This window comes from Phodopus roborovskii, unplaced genomic scaffold (genome assembly GCF_943737965.1).
Source record: "Phodopus roborovskii unplaced genomic scaffold, PHOROB, whole genome shotgun sequence".
Taxonomy (NCBI): Eukaryota; Metazoa; Chordata; class Mammalia; order Rodentia; family Cricetidae; genus Phodopus; species Phodopus roborovskii.
Genome location: NW_026125059.1, coordinates 11,827,137 through 11,849,148, shown reverse-complemented (window position 1 = coordinate 11,849,148; position 22,012 = coordinate 11,827,137). Strand labels below are relative to the sequence as shown.

The 22,012-nt window shown below is 50.9% G+C and overlaps 1 protein-coding gene across 1 annotated transcript in view; it reads right to left on the bottom strand.

Moving 5' to 3' along the window:
* Prex1 (phosphatidylinositol-3,4,5-trisphosphate dependent Rac exchange factor 1) overlaps positions 1-19,585 on the bottom strand; it is a 149,702-nt gene extending 130,117 nt beyond the window's left edge. The window contains exon 1 of the mRNA XM_051186107.1: positions 19,276-19,585. Coding sequence (XP_051042064.1) covers positions 19,276-19,479 — 204 coding nt within the window. The 5' untranslated portion in view covers positions 19,480-19,585. The remainder of the gene's footprint in view (positions 1-19,275) is intronic.
* Between the last annotated feature and the right edge of the window lie 2,427 nt (positions 19,586-22,012).

Here is a 22,012-nt window from a genome sequence, read left to right as displayed (position 1 = left end):
CTCCGCTACATCCAAAGCCTCTCTGGTTCCACGCTCAGCAGAGTTCTTTCGAGGAACAACGCTTCCCTCTCCCCCAGCCCCCCTCCCAAAACCACCACTTCCCAGGGCACAAGGAGGTCTTCACCTGCATGTCAGTGAGGGATCAGACATAGTCACAGGACCTGTGGCAGCCAATCAGAGCCCACCCAGGACATGATCCTTCTGTAAATCAGGCCTCTCAGTTTCTGGTTTTCGTTGTTGCTGCCGCTGTTTGGTTTTTTGTTTTTGAGACAGGTTCTCACGATGCAGACCAGACTGTCCTAGAACTCACTGTGCAGACCAGACTTCCAGAACTCTATGATTAAAGGTGTGCAGCAGCACACCCCCATTTAATATTTTTAATTACGGAGACAGAGTACAAGTCATCAGGCTTGGTAGCAAGCACCTTTACCTACTAAGCAGTCTTGCTAGCCCCCAGTTCTTGTTCTTATTGAAGACAGTTGGGATTTCTGTTTTGTTCTTTTGTTTTGAGACATGGTTTCTCTGTATAGCCCTGGCTGTCCTGGAATTCACTTTGTAGACCAGGCTGGCCTTGAACTCAAAAGATCTGCCTGTCTCTGCCTTCTGAGGACTAGGATTAAAGGTATGTGCCATCACTGCCTAGCTGAGATGGATTTTTCTGTCATTGACACCAAAGAATCCTGATAGCCAACTAGCTATTGCTGGACAGTTTGTTCTTTCAGAAACACTGAACTAAGGAGAACCAGGGGCAACGGGGTCCCTTTAGATATAAGGGCAGAAGATATGCCGGGCACCTGAGGGGCTCATCACATGGGCAGGGGGACACAAACTCCTTGCTTCCTTAGAGAGGTCTCTATCGGGTCATCCCAAAGGAACACAGAGCAGTAAGCAGGACAGATGTGAGAGCATCCTATGCAATGGCTGACACTGCAAAAGAGACTGCCCACAGGCCACAGGAAGTAAGAAGCCAGGCCACAGAATCCGACCCTCTGGAAACAACCGTCTCCCCTCTTCTCCACTCAGAGAAAGAAGAGGACCACCCAAGAGCTGGCTGGCATCTCCAACTCAAATGCTCATGGCCCAGCACAAACAGAAATGACAAAGGGATGGCCCTTCAAAAGAACATGCTGTAACAGGAGCATGTTGGGAGAAATGCTCCTTTACCCTCTTAACTATTCAATTATTTAAAAAAAAAAAAAAAAAAAGTAAATGCAATAGCAACCAAAATAGATGTTGGTGGTGGCATTGGCAGAACATTAGCGAAAGGTAAAGACTTTGGAAAACTAAAGCATGGGGCCAGGGCTGCCTGCAGGAACCTGAGCTGGGTATGTAAGACATAAAAACTCACACACACACACACACACAACACACTCACACACAGACACACACACAGATACACACAGACACACACACACATACACACAATACACAACACATACACACACATACACAACACACACTCACACACATATACACACATACACACACACATACACACACAACACACACACATACACAACACATACATACACACACAACACAACACACATACACACACAGACACAACACATAGACACATACACACATACATACACCACATACACACACAAAGACACACACAGACACAATACACAACACCCACACACCCATACACACACACACACCACACACACACCCAACAGGGTTTCTCTGTGTAGCCCTGGCTATCCTGGAACTTGTTCTAGAGATCTGCCTGTCTCTGCCTCCCAAATCCTAGGATTAAAGGTGAGGAAGGAAGGAAGGAAGGAAGGAAGGAAGGAAGGAAGGAAGGAAGGAAGGAAGGAAGGAAGGAAGGGTGAAAGAAAAGAAAAAAAAGCAGGTTTTTTTTCCAATGTTGACAATAAAAAAAAATCTAAAACACTATGCAGGCAAACAAAACTCGCTTAGGGGTCTGATCTGGTCTGAAGAGCCCTAGTTTGTAGCCTGTGTTCTAATCATGAAGGACAAGGAGGGGGTCTAATTTGATCATAGCTGCTACCCAGTCACACTGAAACCTGACCCACAGTGTCAACCCAACAGTGGCTTCCAGCAAGAAACACAGCCCACCCTCCCATCACGGTCACTGAAATCCAAGATACTATTTCCCAGACACACAGTGCATCCAACTGATCCAGAGAGACCTCAATCCCCAACTCCTGCCCCAACCCCTTGGTGCTCTAGAGCACCTGGCAGTAGGGTTAAAGCTGACTGTCACCATGAACTTCAGGAAACATGAGTTCCCAATCCCAGTTCCATCTCAGTCACCAACTCCCTGGGTAGCCCTGGGCCACTAAGCAACTATGTACCTCAGTTTAAAGATGAGGTCACAGACACTGTCTCTGACTCAACCAGCCCTGACCTCATTCTAAGATTGCAGTGTTCCAGGGCCAATTCAGTCTATTGTCTATGGTGGGGACATGGTAGCCTTCTGGCAGACAAGGTACTGGAGAAGTAGCTGAGAGTCCTACATCTTGAAGGCAACAACATGTAGTTTGAGACACTAGGAGGTATCTTAAGCATACATGAGACCTCAAAACCCACCTCCACAGTGACACACTTCCTCCAACAAGGCCACACCTACTCCATGGTCACACCTCCTAATAGTGCCACTCCCCTTGAGCTAATGGTGACAAATTACAATCAAACTACCACAGCTTCTAACTCTGAAAAATTGAGAACTGGCCTCATGCCCAATATAAGAGGAATGGCTGAATAATAATACACCTTAGTTAGTGTTTGATTAGCATAGCCTGCTCTTATCACCGTGATAATTTATAGCTAATATACACATTGCTTACTGTGTGTCAAACACTGCCCTAAGGCAGGGCCCTCCCCATCAGTCCAAGACATCACTACTTTTGGAAAGGGCGGACCAGGTAAAGCAGCAACCACTAATCACACAGGCAGCAAGTACCAGGATCTGAACTGGATGGTGAGGATCCAGTCTTCCATCTTTCATTAGGATGCCATCGAGGGCCCTGGGGACAGAGTGCTTCATAGCAACGCACACACTGAATTTTGTCTAGGACAGAAGAGGCAAGGCACACAAACATATGCAGATGATCAGCCATAGGAAGGGAAAGAGGAAAGCAAGCAAATACATCAGGGACCTGGCTGTAGGGAGGGGATGATCTCCCTACCCATCCCCATTCATCAAACATTCTGCAACAGGCATGGCAATCTCTCAAGTACAGCTAGTAGGTACAGGACGCCCATTCAGGAAGCAGGCTCCAGATCTGACAATCAGCTACTCTGCTGCTGTCCCCACATCACCAGGGAGCCAGATGCCCATCTCTCTGTCCTGCACTGATGCAGCCAGTGCCTAAGCTATGAACAGGCAAGCAGCAGGTGCTCAAAAAAATGTGTGGCTAATACAAAGGACCCTAAGAAGTAAAACTAACTAGAGGCTCCATTTCACAGCTGAGAAAACTGAGCCACAAAGGCTTGAGTTCAAAGGTCACAGAGGCAATGGAGGATAGAACCAAGGCAAATGTGAGCAGAACATCATCTCAGTGGGGAGTTCTTAATAAAAGCCCCACCTAAACTTCCAAAGTGGGGCTTAGGAGCAGAGCACTCCCTGAGCATGTTGGTGAAGATCTCATTTCACCCAGCACTGTAAAGAAACCCTCACCATGGGGAGAGGAAGAAACAGCACCCTGGGTGATGGAAAAGGGATGCCATGGGGAGGCTCCCTAGTTTCATCTCTGTTGCTGACAAAAAACAACTTTGCGGGAGAAGGGGTTTATCTGACTTACAATTCCGGATGACGGTCCTTGAGGGAAGTGAGGCAGGAACCTGAATGCAGCCCTGCCTGTTGCTCCATACAGCATTACCTCTAACCAGGGAGCTCACTTCACAGCCAAAGGAGCCCGGCAGGATGCATGGGCAGGAGGGGGCACCGCTCCAAGGCTCGCAGACAGATTTACCCTCGGCTATCCTTTTTTTTTTTTTTTTGGCTTTCCAAGGCAAGATTTCTCTATATAACAGTCTTAGCTTCCTGAAACTTGCTCTATAGACCAGGCTGGCCTGGAACTCACAGAGATCCGCCTGCCTCTGCCTCCCCAGTGCTGGGATTAAAGGTGTGCACCACCCCGACAGGCACTCAGATAGCTTTCTTACAAAGCTCAGGACACTCCTGCCTAGGGAATCATGCCACCACCCACAGTGGGTTGGACCCTCCCATATCAACTAGCAATCAGGACACTCCCACACAGACGCAATCACAGGTCAGTCTAGTCTAGGCAATTCCTCAATGGAGAGTGTATGTCATGATACTGCCAGGTTGTGTACAGTTGACAGTACACAGTAAAGCTCCCAGAACAGGACACTCAGGAAAACAGGGAGTTTGGGGTACTAACTGCAGAGCAGAGAATTCAGCATCAATATTAAATTTCCTGACTTTGCACACTGAGCTGTGGTTACCTAGGAATATCCCTGTTTGGGGAGACATGGGTTTATATATTTCAAGTCCACAGTCACCCCCACAGGAACCCAAGCAACCCAAGCAATAATAAGGACATGTGTGCTTGGGGTGGGGCTAAAAGGGAAAATAAGGAGACCTCTCTGAAAGTTGATTAAACTGGAGACCCACAGACAAGGCAGAGCTGAGCTCAGGGCCCATCACCTGTGTTCATAGATAATAGGACACGTACCACCAGCTGTGCAGAGGTGAGGTGCAAGCCCCTAGCTCCTTTGCACTCTGTGATTCCATGAGCCACCTTAGCTGGTGGTCAGGACCGCACACACAGAGCTGACCCTCTGACATCCAGGTAAAATGAGAAACCAAGAAGCCTAATGGGAGAGTGCACACACTCAAAGATCATGGATGCCGAGGTTTCCATCACAGTGAGTACCATTTCCACCCCTTCCCGTGCATCCACTCCCTCCTCTAATACCAACAGGGTCCCTGTTATATACCAGACACTGGGGATGTGCCAATGACATGCCACAGCAGACAGGATGTGGCTTCAAGGGCCCTCCAGGAGATTCTAAGGAGTAAACAGACAGATGGCTCATGGCTGTGTGAATCCCTAAGAATGCGGTGGTGTGGAGAAAACAACAAGAAAGGATCAGAAGATGAGACTGGGAGCTAGAGGCCAAGGTTGGGGTCACTATTCAGACAGAGCAGGTGACGGTGCTCCACACAGAAGGAACAGCAAAGAAGGACTCAGGATGCAATGGGTGGAGCAAGGTCATAGGCAAAAAGAAAGCTAAGAGGAGGGGGGTGAAGAGCAGGGTGAATGAAGGAAGGGGTGGGGTGGGGCAGATCACACAATACTGCCTTAGCCACACTGAGGAGGTAAGACTGAACTCACCTACACACTCCATTCCTTCTACCTCCAGCTGAGTGGGTTAGAGAGATGAAGCAGACCCTTGGTAATTGCCACCATGCCTAGCAGACAAATCAGAAGGATGTGGCAAGACGCTGGATCTAAAATCAACCCTGTCAGTCATAGAAATAAACATATGTGAGCTAAATAGTCTAATTAAAAAGCAGAGGCTGTCAGACTGGATTTGAAAAAGCAGGCCCAACCATAAGGTGCCTGTAAGAGATGTACTGGAGATAAAAAGACACAAAGAGGCTGGGACAAGGGGGTAGAAGGCAAAGAAAAATGGCAGCCCCTGGTAGCAGACAAACAAGGAGCATGTCGAGGGGACAGAGATATGCTCCAGGATGACAAAGGGGTCATCACTTCCTCAAGAAGATAGAACTGTAAAGTCATATCAGCCAGAACAAAATGCACATGACAAAAACTGAAAGACACATCTCCATCCTCCCTGGAGACCATGGCCTTCTTGGTGACCAATGGAGCAGGTAGTACTGAAACCAGAAGGCTGCAGATGCCTAGAAAACCACCTGAGCTTCATGACCTCCTCAGACCATCAGCCCAGCACAGCAGGACATACCTTCTTTTCCGATGCATTTGGAAGGACTGAACAAACCAGTCAGAGCCTATGTCGGGTCACAGACCAAATTTCAATCCAGGTTGAAAGGCTGAGAGTCCCCACGCTCTCTCTGAGCATGGCAGAATTCAGTTGGAAGTCACAACTGGATAAATTGCCTGGAAAAGCCCCAATATTGAGAAACTAATGCAGTAGATGGCTTCCTTGGCCAACTAAGAGAGGAAGAGCAGATGGCATCTGGGGACAAGAGGACAGGCAGCCACCCTACACTACCTCAGGTCTGAGTCTAAAGTCCCCAGTGTAAGTGTATCATGAGCAGGGCTCCTCCAGGCTCATTCCTAAAACCCTACCACCAAATCAGCCAATATTTCAGAAGACGGTGAACATTCTGTACCATGTTAGAGAGACAGGGTCACGCGAGGGGAAAATGTGTGACAATGATCACTGCAGCCAGTAGGGAAGGGGTCTCTAAAACAGCAACATGAATTCTGCCCACAGTCCGCACAGACTGCAGCCTGGGGGCATGACAGAGCAGTGGAGAGTGTAGAAGCCTCCCAGTAATAGCCTAGGGGTGTGGTTCACCGGGAGAGCACTTGCCTAAAATCCCTCAGTGAGGGGCTGGCTCAGTGGGAGAGCAGTTGCCTAGAATCTACTGGGGTAAAGGGGTAACTTGTGGTAGAGCACTTGCCTAGATAGATTCTACCAGAAGATGTGTGGCTCAGCTCAGTGGTGGAACCTTGACTACCACATGCAAAACCCTGTGTGCACTGCCATCTCCTCACAATAAAGTAACAGTACGAATAATGAAGAAGCTAAGCCCCTCCCTTCCCAACCTCAGATGACATCCCAGCCCTGGCTAACACCTGTACTGTAGCTTCAGTATGCTACACCCGACCTCTAACCTACGGAAACCCTAGGAATACAGGGGCTCTTTTAACTCACTGAACTTACTAGAACTCCTTAACAATTAAGACACAGCACCTCTGTGGGACCTGACAAGTGTCTCGGCATTGAGCAGCACACTGGCTCCACCCAGACAGCACCCTCCCTGCCCTTACCTTCGGGTGGCACAGCATGTGGAGGGGAGCAGTTGTGCTGTGTACCTGAGCAACAGACCCCTCTTTTTAATCTTGGGTTCCCTCGCAGCAGCAGCAACGGGGGAACAGCCTCTCATTCCATCGGCAGCCATGCCAGCAAGGCTGCTCTCAGTGCCAGAGTGCAGAACCAAGTGCCAAGGGCCAGAGGCCACTAACATCCTCAAGCCTCTGTCCTTGGGCGAAGAGGAGGGAAACAGAGGGAACAGGAAACATGTATTCCACAGAAAAGGACCACCACCGTGCACAGAACAAAGCATCCTGAGCTAGTTTTCAGGCAAGGAAACCAAGACCCAGAGAGGGACGGCTCCTTGGCCCAGTTCACACAGCCCCAGAGGCAGAGATAGGCAGTGATGGTCCATGATGGACTGGCCCAGATCCTGGATCTCATAAGCAGGATGCCACACCATAGAGCATTCTCCTGCCCCAAATCCCCTCAGCCTACACCCACCCACGCATCTTTGGCTACATTAGAAAACTCTAGACTGTCTCCATCTCAGGTTCCCAATGTCTACACAAAACACTAGCAGTTACATAATCCAAACCCATCGTGTTATGTAACAGCGCAGACATGTCTACAGAAAGGCAAGGCTTTCCATTCACTCCTGGATGATCATCTACTCTGCTCCAGGTGGTGTTCTTGAGCCAGAGAGGAGTGAATGAAATACAGGGATACTCCCATCCTGGTCCAGCTGACATCCTAGGGAAAGACGGCACCCGTTAAATAAAACAAACACCCAGCGTCGAGTCGGCTACTGGGAAAATCACATCAGGATAGAAGATACAGGAAGTGGTGAGGTGGCGCGATGAGAGGTCAGACCAGACCTAGGGGAGAGGAGGGTTGAGCACGTGCAGGGGTGAGAAGGGAAGGGAGGGGCGGGGCCTGGGAGGAGAGAGCCCCACACTGAGCAAGTGCATCTGAGAAAGGGCAAATGGGGCGTGAGGAGGTAATGGGGGTAAGAGGAGTATTGTCCAACTTCACCAATAAACTCAGAACCACAGGCAGCTTGGGAAGGGTGAGGGTTATGGCACATGAATCATGTCTCAATTAAAGAGAGCTGCTCAAGAACGACAGGGCTGAGGCCATGGAGGAGCCCTTGCAGGATGCTTCCTTGGTGCTGAGAGGCAGCAGCCGAGACTCTGACCAAGCCTCCTGCCTCCAGAGCCCCTCCCCCAAAGTGTGTCTGAACACCAGCCAGCCAGGCAGGGGGGAGAGCTCAGGACACACAGAGGATCCGCTATGGCACGGCGGCGGAGTGCAGGGTGGGGCCACCAGACCGTTTTTAATCAGGCGCTGAACTTCCTGAGCAAAAAACAGGGCTGTCTTCCTCTGTCACAGGAAAGCCGGTGCCATCACTCACAACAGCATCATGTCCTGGCTTGGAGGCTCAGAGGCAGCTACCAGCACACCTCCTCTACATGCTGGCTACAAACAGCCCAAACTCCTCCGCTCTGTGCATCCTTCGCATCCCCTGTGACCTGGCCAGACCAGGAAGCAGGGACCTTGCCAGGAGACCCACCCTGGGACACACAGCAGCCTGTAGGCTAAAGGGGTCTGCTTTCAGGAGACCAAGTGTGTCACCTGCCTCCTAGATAGACCCCCCACAGAGGAAGGAGGAGGCTCCAGAGACTTCCACACAAGCTGCCTTCCACCATAAACCCAAAGTGCTCAACACGCACACACCACATGCACATGTCACACATGACACACATACACACGCAGAGGAAGCCTGAGACACCTGGCCCAAACCAACCACAGCAACTGCACCCCATCTTCTCCCTGTAACCACTCTAGCTCTGACTGTTCAATCAGCCAGATGCCATCCAACCTCAGGGCCTTTGCACAAGCACTTCCCGCTGCCTCTAACACGCTTCCTGAAGCCCTCCACCTCCAGAGACGCCTTCCTTGGCTACTCCACTTGAGCAGCTGTCATCATACCTGTCACCTACATTTTATTTCATGTGTCACCATCCCAGCTGCAGACGAGTGCATTCCCAAACCTCTCTGGGCCTTACTTTCTCCACATGCTAGACAGGTGCGGTGTCTTTGCACACTACAGGGGAGTGTGCAAAGGATCAGAGATAATCCTGTAGTGCCCTCAACACAGTGCCTGACACACATCTTGTTGCCATTACTGTAACAACTGGTCATTTTTCAAGTGCTCTCCTTCTGGGGTATGTGAGGACTCTGTGAGGTAGGGACCCGTTCATCACATCCTAGCCATACAGCAAGACAGAGCGTACCTACTTGGAACCTGGTAGGTACTTTGTGTCTACTGATCAAATGGGAAGTGAATTCATGAATAAAAGCTCCTGACAGAAGCAGCTGCTTTGTCCACCACACTGTCCTCTGAACAGATAGAAGACTGGCTACCCAGGCCCCAGAGGTGGACGGTGACCTGCCTACACAAGTCTACAATAGCCTGGCCTCTCCTGGCCCAGAGTCAAGGGATCACTGTCAGTTCCACATTGGGGAAGGAAGCAGGCCACCTACAGACACAGATGACAAAGGAGGGGCCCTGTCACCCCTGGAAGAGCAGAGAAAGCATGTTAAACTCCCCTGTATACAGGGAGCCTGTAGCCACCAGCGTAAATCCAGAGCACTAAGCACCTTCCCCAGATCAGATGTCTGCGTGCAGTGCAAGAAGGAATCCAGGGTGGCTCCAAGCAGCCGCACTTCACAGACTGGCAAACAGTGGTGAAGGGTTAGGCCCAAGGTCACAGGAGCAGAGCCCAAATATGAAGCCAGACCCTTAGTCTGTGCTCTTACCCACAAGGAAAGTGAGAATACAGGGGCCACACCACTGGGTGAGAAGCTCAAGCCCCTGGGGCCTCACCTAAACACAGATACACACATGCATGTGGGTTCCCATGTTGCTACCTGCGTGTGTGAACACCCAAAGTTTGGAACCGTAAGCTAGAAGCCAGAAAGGACCCAGCCCAGGGTCCTTATCCGGGAGCTCTGTTTGCACCACCCTCACGGGGTATCTGGCGACCTCTGAGACTTTCCTGATAGTCCCACAGGACAGAGACTGTTCCTGGCATCTAGCCCCTGTCAGATGACACTGACAATTGTCCTACAATGTACAACGTAGCCTCACTATGTGGAACACCAGCACAGAGCGCCCTGTCGGCAGCTGGCTCCTCCAGGACCTTGGGTTCGGGGTTCGACAGTCCCCAGGGGTCTGGGAATAGGACCCTGGCTGAACCTAGGCCATTGCCCCTCACAGGGATCAGTTTCTCACTCTGGCTCAGCAGACTTCTACAGACCAGGGTGAGGGCCTGTTCGGCCCTGGCTTGGTAGCTAGGTAGTAAGGACAGGAGACCCCACACACTAGCTCAGGGTAAGCCCCTCTTGACAAGATTTTACCCAGAGAGCTATCTTCCTGGGAAACAAAAAGAAGTCAACAAATGATCGTGGAGGCTGGCTAGGCGCCACTGCACCAAAGACATTCTTGTGAGAGGAAGACAGCCCAGCAGGACCTGGCTCTTTGGCCTGATCAGGGGAGTACCCTCCACTACTCCTGCCTGAGGTCTCCCAGGCCAGGAACACCAGCACCATCCATCACTCCTGAAGTGGCAGGATGCAGGGCTACCAGGAAGAGTATGAGAATAATGGTGAATGAGCTTCCTGTGTCTGAGAAAGAGCTGTTCATTCACAGGTGCAGCCATCCTCCAAAGGACAAGAGCCACATGTGCCCTGTTGGTGGCTGCATTCCCAGGGTCTGGCTCATAGTCTGCATGGGACAGCTGACGTCTCATAAATACCTGCACACTGAGAAACGTAATCAGTGCCCACATTTCCATCTGTCCAGGGCTCTGCTTGCAAAGACATAGAAATGGGCCACAGAATCCTGACATCTGAGATGTTATCACCAATGGGGTGCTCACTGGGGCCAGGGATACAGTTCTGTGGAAAAATGCTTGCTTAGCATACGCAAGGCCTTGGGTCCCATCCCCAATACCTACAAGCAATTAAATAGCTCAATGGGCATCAGAGTACTTGCCTGGCATACAAGAAGTCCCGAGTTCAATCCCCAGCAATATATAAATGGGTTGTGGTGGCACACGCCTGTAACTCAGAAGGGTAGACAGGAGGACCAGAAATTGTATAGGAGTCTCCTCCAAGATTAAAACCTTCCAAGGAAGTTCCTTAAGCAGGGAACCAACAAGAGTCCCTTCAGGAATTCCCTGAAGCTCACCAGATTCATTAGGCTCCACCCTGCCAGAAAAAAACAAAACCCGAAGCAAAGAAGACTCCCAGACCAGCCAGCTGCCTGCAAGAGATTTAGCCCAACTGAGGCACCTGGAAAGACACTCTCCAACCTGTAGAGCTCTCTGCAGGCTATGCACTGTGCTCCAGGTTCCCAGCTTTGTGAGCTGTCACTCATGCTGGGGTGGGCTTTGGTGCTGTAGCTATCTTGAGTCATTGCTGCTTCTGGAAGTAACCCTTCACCCATATTCCTGTTAGTAACCCCAATAAAACTCATTGGTTCACCAAAATGAACTTCGATAGTATCCATACTTTGGTCTATCTTGAGTTTCCTACATGGGGTGAGTAGACGAGTGTGCTTTGTCTTCCCAGGAAACCGTTTTGTGACACAACATAACTGGCACTCAAACAGGGTCATAACAGAACCAAAAATGGGCTGGGGAGGAGTGAGTGCGTGGTCCTGGCTATGGGTAGCGGGGCATCCAACTGAGGCTGAAACGGCCTGACGTGGGAGCATCCATGGAGGAAATTCCAAGAGAGTTGTCCCTTCCTGTATGATGTGTGACAGTGTGCCTCTGTGCCACGACGCAGTTGCACAGTTCTTGGTAGTGAAACAGCAACTAAGGCTGAGCCATCAGGATCAGGGGTGCCTGTGGGAGGGATGCTGGGATGGCAGTCTTCATCTGTGTGGTATGAGGTGTCATGCCCACCTGATGAGTGGGGTCCACCACGAGAATATGGAGATGACCTGCACACGGTTAAAGGTTTAGAGAAAATCTTGCAATCTTTGAAATTAGACACAAGAGTTGAGGCTGCTGGCAAGCAGCGGCGGGGGTTGCCTGGCCTCTGTTATATGTAGTTAGAAATGCAGGAGCGTGTTTGTGCAAAGGACCAATTGCAACAAGAAAGGGAGATGTGGCTATCCATGTTAGCCCCTGATATGACAACTAAATTAGATAAACAAGAGAATGATAAAGAGGTGGTAAAAGCAATAAAATATACCCGTCAAGCCCTGGCTCGTGAGGCTGTGAGACATGGCAGTGGACAGGATCAGTCTGGCTGCTGTGGAGGCCGAGAACTGAGCAATGTAACTGCCATCCCTCCTTAAGGCAAAGGCTGCATAACCTAAGACAGTATGCGGGAAATCAGTCCTTGACAGATTGGCTTATCAGAGCCTTTAGGAGCACTTGGCTATCTCCCTCCAAGGTCCCCATAAATACCAGGAACTGAGAGCCACAGAGGAGGGGCACACTACTGAGGGAACTAGGAATAAGGGGAGTTGTAAGGCAGACACTAGTGGCACCTGCCTTTGATCCCAGAACTCGGGAGGCAGAGTCAGGAGGATTTCTGAGATCAAGGCCAAGCTGCTGTACAGTGAGTTCCAGGACTGCTAGAGGTACACAGAGAAACCCTATCTCAAAAAAAAAAAAAAAAAAAAAAAAAAAAAAAGGAGGAGCCATGCTTGAACCCCAGTTCTCTAGGCCAGAAACAGCTAATAAAAAGGTTGATCCAGCAGGGACCTCGAGGCTAGTGTGGAGCTTTAGTGCCTTTTCTGAGTCCACTAGCAGGGTAAGGTTTTTATAAAGTAAGAGAGGCTTTGGAAGCTCTTAGTGGCTTAGACCAGCAGGTAAGGAGAGTTTGTGAACTGAGAGAGCAACCTAGAGGAGACTGTAAAAAGGCAAGACAGACAGACATCTGTCTGGGCTACTGGAAGACAAATGTGGCAAAACATTAACCCTGACTCAGAAGTGGGTTTGCACTAAGGAGGGTACAGTTACCTTCAGCAAAAGGTTATGCTAGGGGCAGAGATGGGTTTTCCCAGCCAGGAACTCCCCAACAACCGGGTATGGTGGATGGAGTAGCAACAGATACAGCAACATCCACAGTGCCAACTCAGGGCACCTCTGACCCTGGGAGCCAGCAGGTGCAGCAGGCCTCATTCCCTCTTGGCCCTGAGTAGGTCTGAGCAAATTAATTCGGGCTCACTGAGTTTATCGGGTGTGAGAAAATGTAGGAAGGGCTGTGAGGAAGAAGTCCAAGATATGGAAATGTAACGCCTCACAGAGAATGACTTAGGGATTACGGGGCTAATTAAGTCAGTGCCTCTTATCCATGCTCTGTACCCAATCTTGATCTGTGGTGGAAGCAACTGATACAGATAGATGGAGCCTTCCCGTGCTGTATCAGACCTTGCTTGTGTTAAGCTTTAGTATCTTCTTAGCTGTGAACCTCTGGGGTCACCTGACCATTAGAACAGGTGACAGCAGACTCCAGGTGCTTTGCCAAGGTCATCTTTGTAGCCCCAGTTTGTTATGGGTGGCTTGGGATGTTGCCTTGTCCTGTCCATCACCTTTATAAAGATGACAAAATGCTATCCTCTGAGTGTTTTGAAGATTTGGGAAGGCAGTGGTACTTTCACCTATCCTGCAGCACTACTGGCGCTGGGTTAAGTAAAAGAAAAATAAATGCAAAAGGACCCTTTCACAGGCCCTGAAGTTACTAAATGAAAACCCTAGTCCTGGGGTGGGCTACTTCCTTGAGTTGCTGGCCGGGGAAGCTCCTGAGATCCCACAAACCATAAAGGCTACTGCTACTGCTATTGGTTTCATGCCAAAACCAGAAGGTAAGGCCCCACTGCTAAAGGCACTCATATGCATGCTGTGATTGTAAGACGTGGAAAGACCAAGCTAGCACTAACTGGAAACTCCCAGCCTACTGACTGGCTCCTTATAACACCCTGCAGGCTGCTGGTAGAGACCTGTCACCAACGTTTCTGCTTGGCTGTGGACCCTGCACGCTAGAACACTGACGTGCCAGGCAGGAAGCACATGCTTGTGCAATAGCGGTTCAGCTGTCGTGAGTGAAACCAACCACAGCCTTCCAACCAGACTTAAGGTTCACTCCACAAGAAAGGGTTCACATCCGTACTGTAAGGTGAGACAAAAAGCCTTGGACTTAAAAGAGGGCCTAAGTCCCATTGGAGGAGCAACTTCTATGGTTTTACTAGACCAGTGAGATGGGCCTGTCAAAACTGCCTTCTAACCACAGGTGTTTACACCCATAGATCATGTGTTATCAGTCTCAACTCACTGGTGAAGCCCCTGAGAACAAATGACTGTAACTGTGGCATGGTAGCTGGTTCTTAGTTTCTCAGTCACACAGGGACATCTGAAGTCACTCCTTCCAAGGCTTGGGAATCATGGGAAAGGGTGGAGTGTAACAGTCTCCTCCAAGACTGAAACATTCCATCCTGCAGGAGAGCTCCCTAAGGAGGGAGGTTAAAAAAAAAAAAAAAAAAAAAAAAGCCTCAAGAACTCCCTGTGCCAGGCCAGGCAGTGGTGGCACCCAACACTCAAGAGGCAGAGACAGGCAGATCTCTGTGAGTTTTGAGACCAGCCTGGTCTACAGAGTGAGTTCCAGGACAGGCTCCAAAGCTACAAAGAGAAACCCTGTCTCAAAAAAAAAAAAAACAACTCCCTGAGACTCACCAGATTCACTAGCCAACTCCCCACCCCCTGCACCACCACCAGCTTCCCAGAAGAGGCAAAAATCAGCTGAGTTGCCTGGAAGAGACTTAGACCAACTGAGGCACCTGGAAAGAACACCCTTCAACCTGTGGAGCTGCCTTAGGCTGTGCAATGTGCTCCAGGTTCCCAGCTTTTGTAAACAGTCACCCATGCTGGGGTGGGCTTTGGTGATGCAGCTGTCTCTGAGTCATTTCTGCTCCTGTAAGTGACCCCTCACCCATATTCCTGTAAGTAACCTCAACAAAACTCACTGGTTCATTAAGCTAGGCTTTGGTGATATTCATACTTGGATCTATTGTGTGTTCCCTATCTGGGTGAGTAAAAGCGTGTGTTTCATCTCCCCAGGGAAAGTTCTGTCACACAACACAAGGTCAACCTCTGCTGCATATCAGGTCCACTGTCAGCTTGGGCTATGTGAGATATTATCTCAAAAAACAAATTAGGTAATTAATTAATTAAAACCGAGGGGCTGGCAAGATGGTTCAATGGTCAAGGACAGGCTTCCAGGACTAATGGCCTGAGATTGCTCCCTGGGACTCACATGGTAGGGGGAGAAAACTGACATTTACACATGCACTGTGGCTTGTATACACACACACACACACACGCACACACACACACAAATAGGTACAATAAATTTCTAAACCAAAATGTTGAAGGATTTCATTGGTTTCTGGCCCAGGTTCCCTGTGCTATACCTGGACATATGCATGTTCATTTGTGTGCAGGAGCATATACGTGTATATATGAGCATGCACATGTATGCACATGAATATGGAGACCCAGAGTTGATGCCATTTGTCTTCTTGGTCACTCTCCCCCTTATATATTGGGCAGGATATCTAGCTTTCCCACTGGCTAGTCCCATTGCCCTTTGGACAGCCGCACCTGCCTACCTTTTATATGGGTTCTAGAGCTCTGAACTCTGGTCCTCACACTTGCAAGCCAAGTGCTTTATCCACTCAGCTGTCTCCCCAGCCCCATAATGACCGTTTCCATCCCCAAAGCAGACCTGCTCTGCCCACTCTTCTCAGTACCCTACTTTTCCAAGCACAAGCATAGGAAGATGCCCAAAGACACTAGGTGTTCTCCCTGACTGGATAACTGCAGAGTCTAGACTGCCCTGCACCCCCAGCCTTTCTCCCTAGGGTAGGGCTAGGAACACAAGAGCTTTTTAAAAAACAAAACACAGAGTGACTGTGCAAACCACAATTTCTTGTTTTGGTGAGCAGGCTCCACAGAGAAAATCTTTGGTCTCCTCCTCCCCACCCCCAAAAAAAAGCAGAACCACCAGATGCATTCTGGGAGCTTTGTGCCCACAATCCTTGCTCCTTTCAAAGACCCCAGCCGGGGTGGTTCTGCAAAGAACTTCTGGGTGGCTGGAAATGGCAGATCTCTGTCCTTGGCCAAGGGGAAGCCTCAGGGCAAGGCAGACCCCACTGGGGTTCTCTGCCCACCTTGCCCAAACATCATCAATCTCTAACTACTTACTCTCTGTCTCCAACTACAAACAGTAGGAGTTACCGTCAGGCTCGTTCAAGTTTTGCGACAGCCCTGTGAAAAAGGTGCTACAATAAATACACCCACAATACAGATGTGGAAACCGAGGTATCCTCCAAGTTGGTCTGTAGGTGAAAGCCTATGTCTAGCCTGGCTCTAGAGCTCCACACGCAACCTTTGCACCATCAACAGACCAAGCCACCGCGGAGCTCACTTCAACCTGTCACCTCAGTTTCCTCATCTGTCAGTGGGAAGCACCAGCATCCTTCTCAAGGTGAATTAAGTGACTGCCACATGCAAAATGCTGCACAGTAAATGACAAAGATCAGCTCCTACATGATCTGTCACATTCTGTCCCCATTAGCACTGCCCCAGCCAGCTAAAACCCAAGATCCTGAGTCAAGACCCCATTCAGTCTCACCCCATCCACCCCTGCATGGTCACTCAACCTCCACAGTGGCCTGAAACGGTGCCAAAATCTCCACAAAACATTCTTGCTTCTTTCTGATTCTCTAGACAGAGTTCCAGGGAGACAAGGAAGAATACAACCCAGTGTCTGGGTACAGCACAAATCCAGCGTGGATAGGCTGAAGGAGCCCCAGAGCCCCAGGATGGGAACAAAACAGACCCACTGGTTTCCGTGGCTAGAGTTCAAAGGTCAAAAGGAAATTCACTGGAAGTCCCCAGGCTTTCTATCAGTGCAGACTCAGACCTCACTTCCTCCAGGCAGCCCCCTGTGATCACATTGTTCTCTGGAAGCAGAGACTACTATCCTACCCACCTGGAAGATTAATTATCACATAACTCATAATTTCAGTTGATATTTGCATAGCTAGCTGCCTGCAGGCACTGCTCCTAGGGCTCTGGGTAAGTTGTAGAACTTACCCACCCTTTAAAAAAAAAAAAAAAAAAAACAAGACCTAGTATTCTTACAAGGGAATAAAGGCCCAAAGATGTCAAGCCAAGTTGCCTAAAGCCACTGATCCAAAGACCTCACACCAAGCAATCCGGTTCTGAATTTGGAGATCTGGATCTTTTTGTATTACATTATCTACTTATTTATTCGGAGGGAGGGCATGTATGCCATGGGGTGGTCTCAGGGACCAAACTGGGGTCCTCAGGCTTAAGGGCAAGTGCCTTTACCTCACTGAGCTATCTCGACCTCCCTAGCTCTGGACTTGTTAAAGTACCCATTTTGCCACAGTAGACTAGACTGGCTCCTCCCAGAGAGCCAGGAGCACAGGGAACCCCTGGTCAGGGTGCACAAAAGCTGACAAGTGGGGAGAACCCGGGAGAACTGCCAGCCCCTCTGTGCTGTGCTACATAAAGAAAGCCTGGGTGATGAGATGAACAGGCATCTCTCACTCCAGGCTTCCAGGACTAAATGGGTTGCCTGAGGGCCATTCCCCAGAGGCCAGAGAGGGCCTCCTGGGCTTACAGGGTAGGGCATGCTCCTCGGGTTACACAATCAGTCCTCTGCAAGGCACAGGAGTAGCCTGGGGTCCCTACTCTTGTACAGGTGGGGAAACTGAGATCAGCATAGGTGGTAGGATGCTCCAAGAAACATCCAATCAGCCTACTCATCTCAGAATGCCCCGTCACACCTAAGAATGGTTGTCCACAAACGACAGGTGTCCTGGGGATGACATGAAAGCCAGAGAAAACTTTTTGTTTGTTTCTTTAATTCTAAGAATGTGGACTCCGATCAATTTCTATTGTCCTAGCTTTCCCAGACTCTTCATGGGGACAATTTAAAGCCACAGTTAAACCAGCACAATAGCCAGGGGCATACATGGGGGGGGAGAGTGTATTCCCCCCAATATAAAAACTGGTTTACATTTCCTGTTTCTTTTTAAGGCTGAGGAGCTCAGCCACTGATGAGGGGGAAGTGAGGAGTCCCCTAGAATCTGGCTGGCATTGCTCAGCAATGACAAAGTGGCTGCACCTTTCATTTAGAAACTGCCAGCTTCAAGCTGGCAAACCCTGTGTCTGCCTCTGTGTGTGTCTCTCTCTCTCTCTGTCTGTCTGTCTCTCTGTCTCTGTCTCTCTCTCTCTCTCCCCCTTAACTGTGAGAAAGGAGGAGATGGGAAAGAAAGCCAACCCTGTTTTATTCTCACAGGCCTTTCCAGAAGGATCCCAGGGCCAAATGGCTTTCAATACCTCTACACAGCTCCTCCCCCCTCCTTGGTACTCCCTCCTCCCTGAATGGGAACCCTCGACCTCACACAGACTCCCCTGCACCCTCGAGCCACTGGGAAACCCTTTCTCCCAGAAGTAGAGAGCAGTAGTGTGGCTCAGGGGTCTCTGAAACACACACAGACACACACACAGACACACCACCCTTCCTGAAGCAGGGTTAAGACTTCCTCCAACCCAAGCAACCCAAGACCGGAGTTAAAGCGGCCCCAGCAGGAGGCACGGAGATTAAAGCCCACAGTTCTCCTAGACCAGCCAATCCCACCCCCTCCAGTTTTCTCACTTCCTAGGATGGTAGGGAAGTGGCCCCTTCCTCATTCTCAGTAGAGACACCAGGGAAGCTAAGCACCCGAGTTTAAAGCACCCGCGGGGCTGGCTGCCTTAGGTCACCGCCCTGCATTCAACCCCACGTAGCCAGCCAGCTGTGCAATCCAGAGCAAGGGACTCAACCCTCTCTGGAGCCGAAACTCTTCCCGGTCTTAAAAACCGGAAAATATATGCGCGGTACTGAAGAGCCCGATAACGGCTCAGCCTACTGAGACCCGTGTAAGGTGCGTGGTACAAGGGCGCACTCGGATGCTGTTTTGCAGTCTAAAGCTGTGGCTGTGTAATTAGAGCTGAGGGCACGGCTGCGGAGCCCACAGGTCCCCAGTAGAGCCAAGGGTGCGCGGAGCCCCTGTCCCGGCTTTTCCCCACACCGGCCCCCAACGGGGCCCCGGGTAGCGGCCGCGCGGATGTAACCATTTTCAAACTAAGCGCAAGGCGGGGAACCACAGACAAAAGCGCAACGCGGGCTGGCCGGCCACAGGTGGCGGGAGCTCACCGACTGCAGGAAGCGCAAGGTGCCCACGTAGTCGCGCTCGGTGCCCAGAATCTCGTTGAGCACGCACAGACGGAGGCGCAGCTGGCGCTCCGACTCGCGGGCGGCCGCGCACGGCCCGGAGCCGGGGCCGCGGGCGTCGGGCTGCGCACCATCCCCGCCTGGGTCCCCGCCGCTGTCGCCGCCACCGCTACCGGGCGCCTCCATCGCCTCGCGGCGCCCAAACTTCCCGCGCCGAGGTCGCGCCGCGGCTCAAGCGTCCGGGCTCCTCATCCCGGACAGGCGCCGCTCAGCGGGCCCGGGGCAGGCGGAGCGGGGGCGGGACCTGGGAGGAGCCCAGGGGCAGGAGGGCGGAGTGGGGCGGGGCCTTGCTGGAGAGAGTAAGGTGGGCGGGATCTATCGTCGAAGAGGGCGGGGCCTAGTGGGAACGGCTAGGCAGTGGAGGGGCGGGGCCTTGTCGGGGAACTGGGAGGGGACTAGTGGAGAATGGATGGAGCTGGGGCGGGGCATAGTGGGGAACTGGGCGGAGCCTCCACCCCGCTGCCAGGGAGCGTCGGACAAGAGCAGGTTCGTGCGCGCGCCGCACAGCCGGAGTTCGGAGCTGTAGACCGGTCGCCCTGTCTACAGAGTCGTGGCTCTGCTGAGTGAAGGCCAAGACCCACTCAGCAGCTCCGATCGAGGCCTCTTAGGTCGTCCCGGCACCCACGCGTAGGGAACGCCCCTCGGGGCCAAATCACGCACTTCGCCAGACGCCCAGAAGAGCCCTTCGACGGCCCACTGCCTGAGCCACTGTATCCTGGGCCTGCAGCGATCTTGGAAGGAAAACTCTAGCTGCATCTTTTTCCGTTCTTCTGTTTATCTTTCTGTCAGAACTCTGCGCCCGCTGCCCCGGCGCTCACCATGCTCTGCAAAAGTGTCCACTCAGGTGACCTTTTCAGGGAGTAACCCGCGTCCCAACCCGAGATGATGCCCAGCGATCCTGCTACCCGCAGCCCAACTGCTCCCTGTGACCTTGATCTTGCAAACATTCCACTAGCGTGCTCATTCTTACAGCAAAGTGTGCACCCTCGAGGAGCACAGGAGCAGCCCCTCACTGGTGACCGTGGTTCCCCCCAACACCATCTGCCTAAAGCCCCTCGGTTTGCCTCAGCACAATGGGAAGAACAATAGCGACCCATTCTTAGGGACCAGAACAAGGCGCAGCTATAATCCCTGGGAAGTGATTGTAACAGTCTATAACTGCCCCTGTCAAAATGTCAAAACTGCAAGTCCAGTCCCTACCTGGCTGGCCTCAGATCTATTGTGTCAGTTCCTGTTTCACATAATAGGTCCTCTGGACTGTCATCATCTCTGGGACAGGAGCATTATTGCCTATTTATTTCCCTTCAAGATGCCTAGAACAGTTCTCTGAGGTCTTGAAGTAAAACTACCATTGTCCTAGGAGAGAGGAGAGTGTGGTGGCTGCTACTACTCATGTCTGTCCCTGTTCCTTTCGGGCACTGGGCACTGTGACATTTGATGTGGGCCTTGGCATGAGCAAGGTACCCTGGGTGTGTGACTGTGAAGGGTAAGCCTGTCAGGCATGGGTCATGGAGCCGAGTGTCTCTGAAAGGTTATTAGCCTCTTGTTCCGGAGCTTTCCTGGCATAGCACTGCTTCTGTCCTTAGGGATCCCGCACCTTTCTGAGTTATGGTGGCCATCTTGAAAGAGTTACTCCCTCACTGGCAACCTTGGCCAAGCCACTTCACGTTTTAATCTGTAAGATGAGAGTCCGAAGGAGTAGACCCAGGATTAGTGACATTGGGGGGTCAGGTTAGTTCTCTGTAGTAGGGCATATCAGCACACAGTACCCACTGGTGGCCAGGAGCACTCAGTCTGTAATTGTGAGCCCTCGATGTCGCTAATGTAGCCAGAGAAACAATGATACACACTACACAGCTAGCTGGTGTACCATAGGTGCTCAATGAGTGCCAGTCTCCTTAGCCTGTGACCAAGGCTAAAGGTTAGCTTCATGTTCACGTGCAAGCTCCACCCTCCACTCAAGAATTGACCCACTCTATCAGGAAGAATGGCACGGTGCCTCCATATGTGTGGATGGGTTCCTCTCTTCCATCCTCTTCCTCCCTCTCAGTCTTCTGGGATACATCATCTCCATGTTTCCCACTCTGGGATCGTGGCACTGCCTAGCACCCATGTCTGGATTTCTTGTGGGGATTTTGTTATTGTTGCTGTTGTTGTTGCTTTGTTGGATTTTTGAGGCAGGCTCTCATCATGCAACCCATAACAGGATCTCCCTGTCGCAGCACCCATAGCGCTTTGGCCACGTGGGTATCACTCCTAGTCCCAGGCCGGCCTTCCTCTGTGAATACCAGGACTTCCATCAACCTGTGGTGGTAAAATGTTTAAGTTAATACAAGTCGCTGTGAGCATGCAATAACGGCAGACTTTTACCAATTCAACTCACAAGCTGATCGCTGTGTCTGTTAGGATTGATTTGGCATCAGGAGAAGGAAATGTGGGCTACCAAAGGCCTGAAACGTAAGGACATTCTTTTCTCAGAAAGAGACCCAGAGATTGGTTCCTAAGGCTGACGCAGAGCATGGTGATGTCATCAAAGCACCTCTGACCATGCTGTCTCCATCATGGTGCTTACCTCAGAGTCACAAGATGGCCGCTGAGAGGACATCACCTCCTCTCATACAACTATCGGGTGACAGAAAGAGGACAAAGGGGACACTGT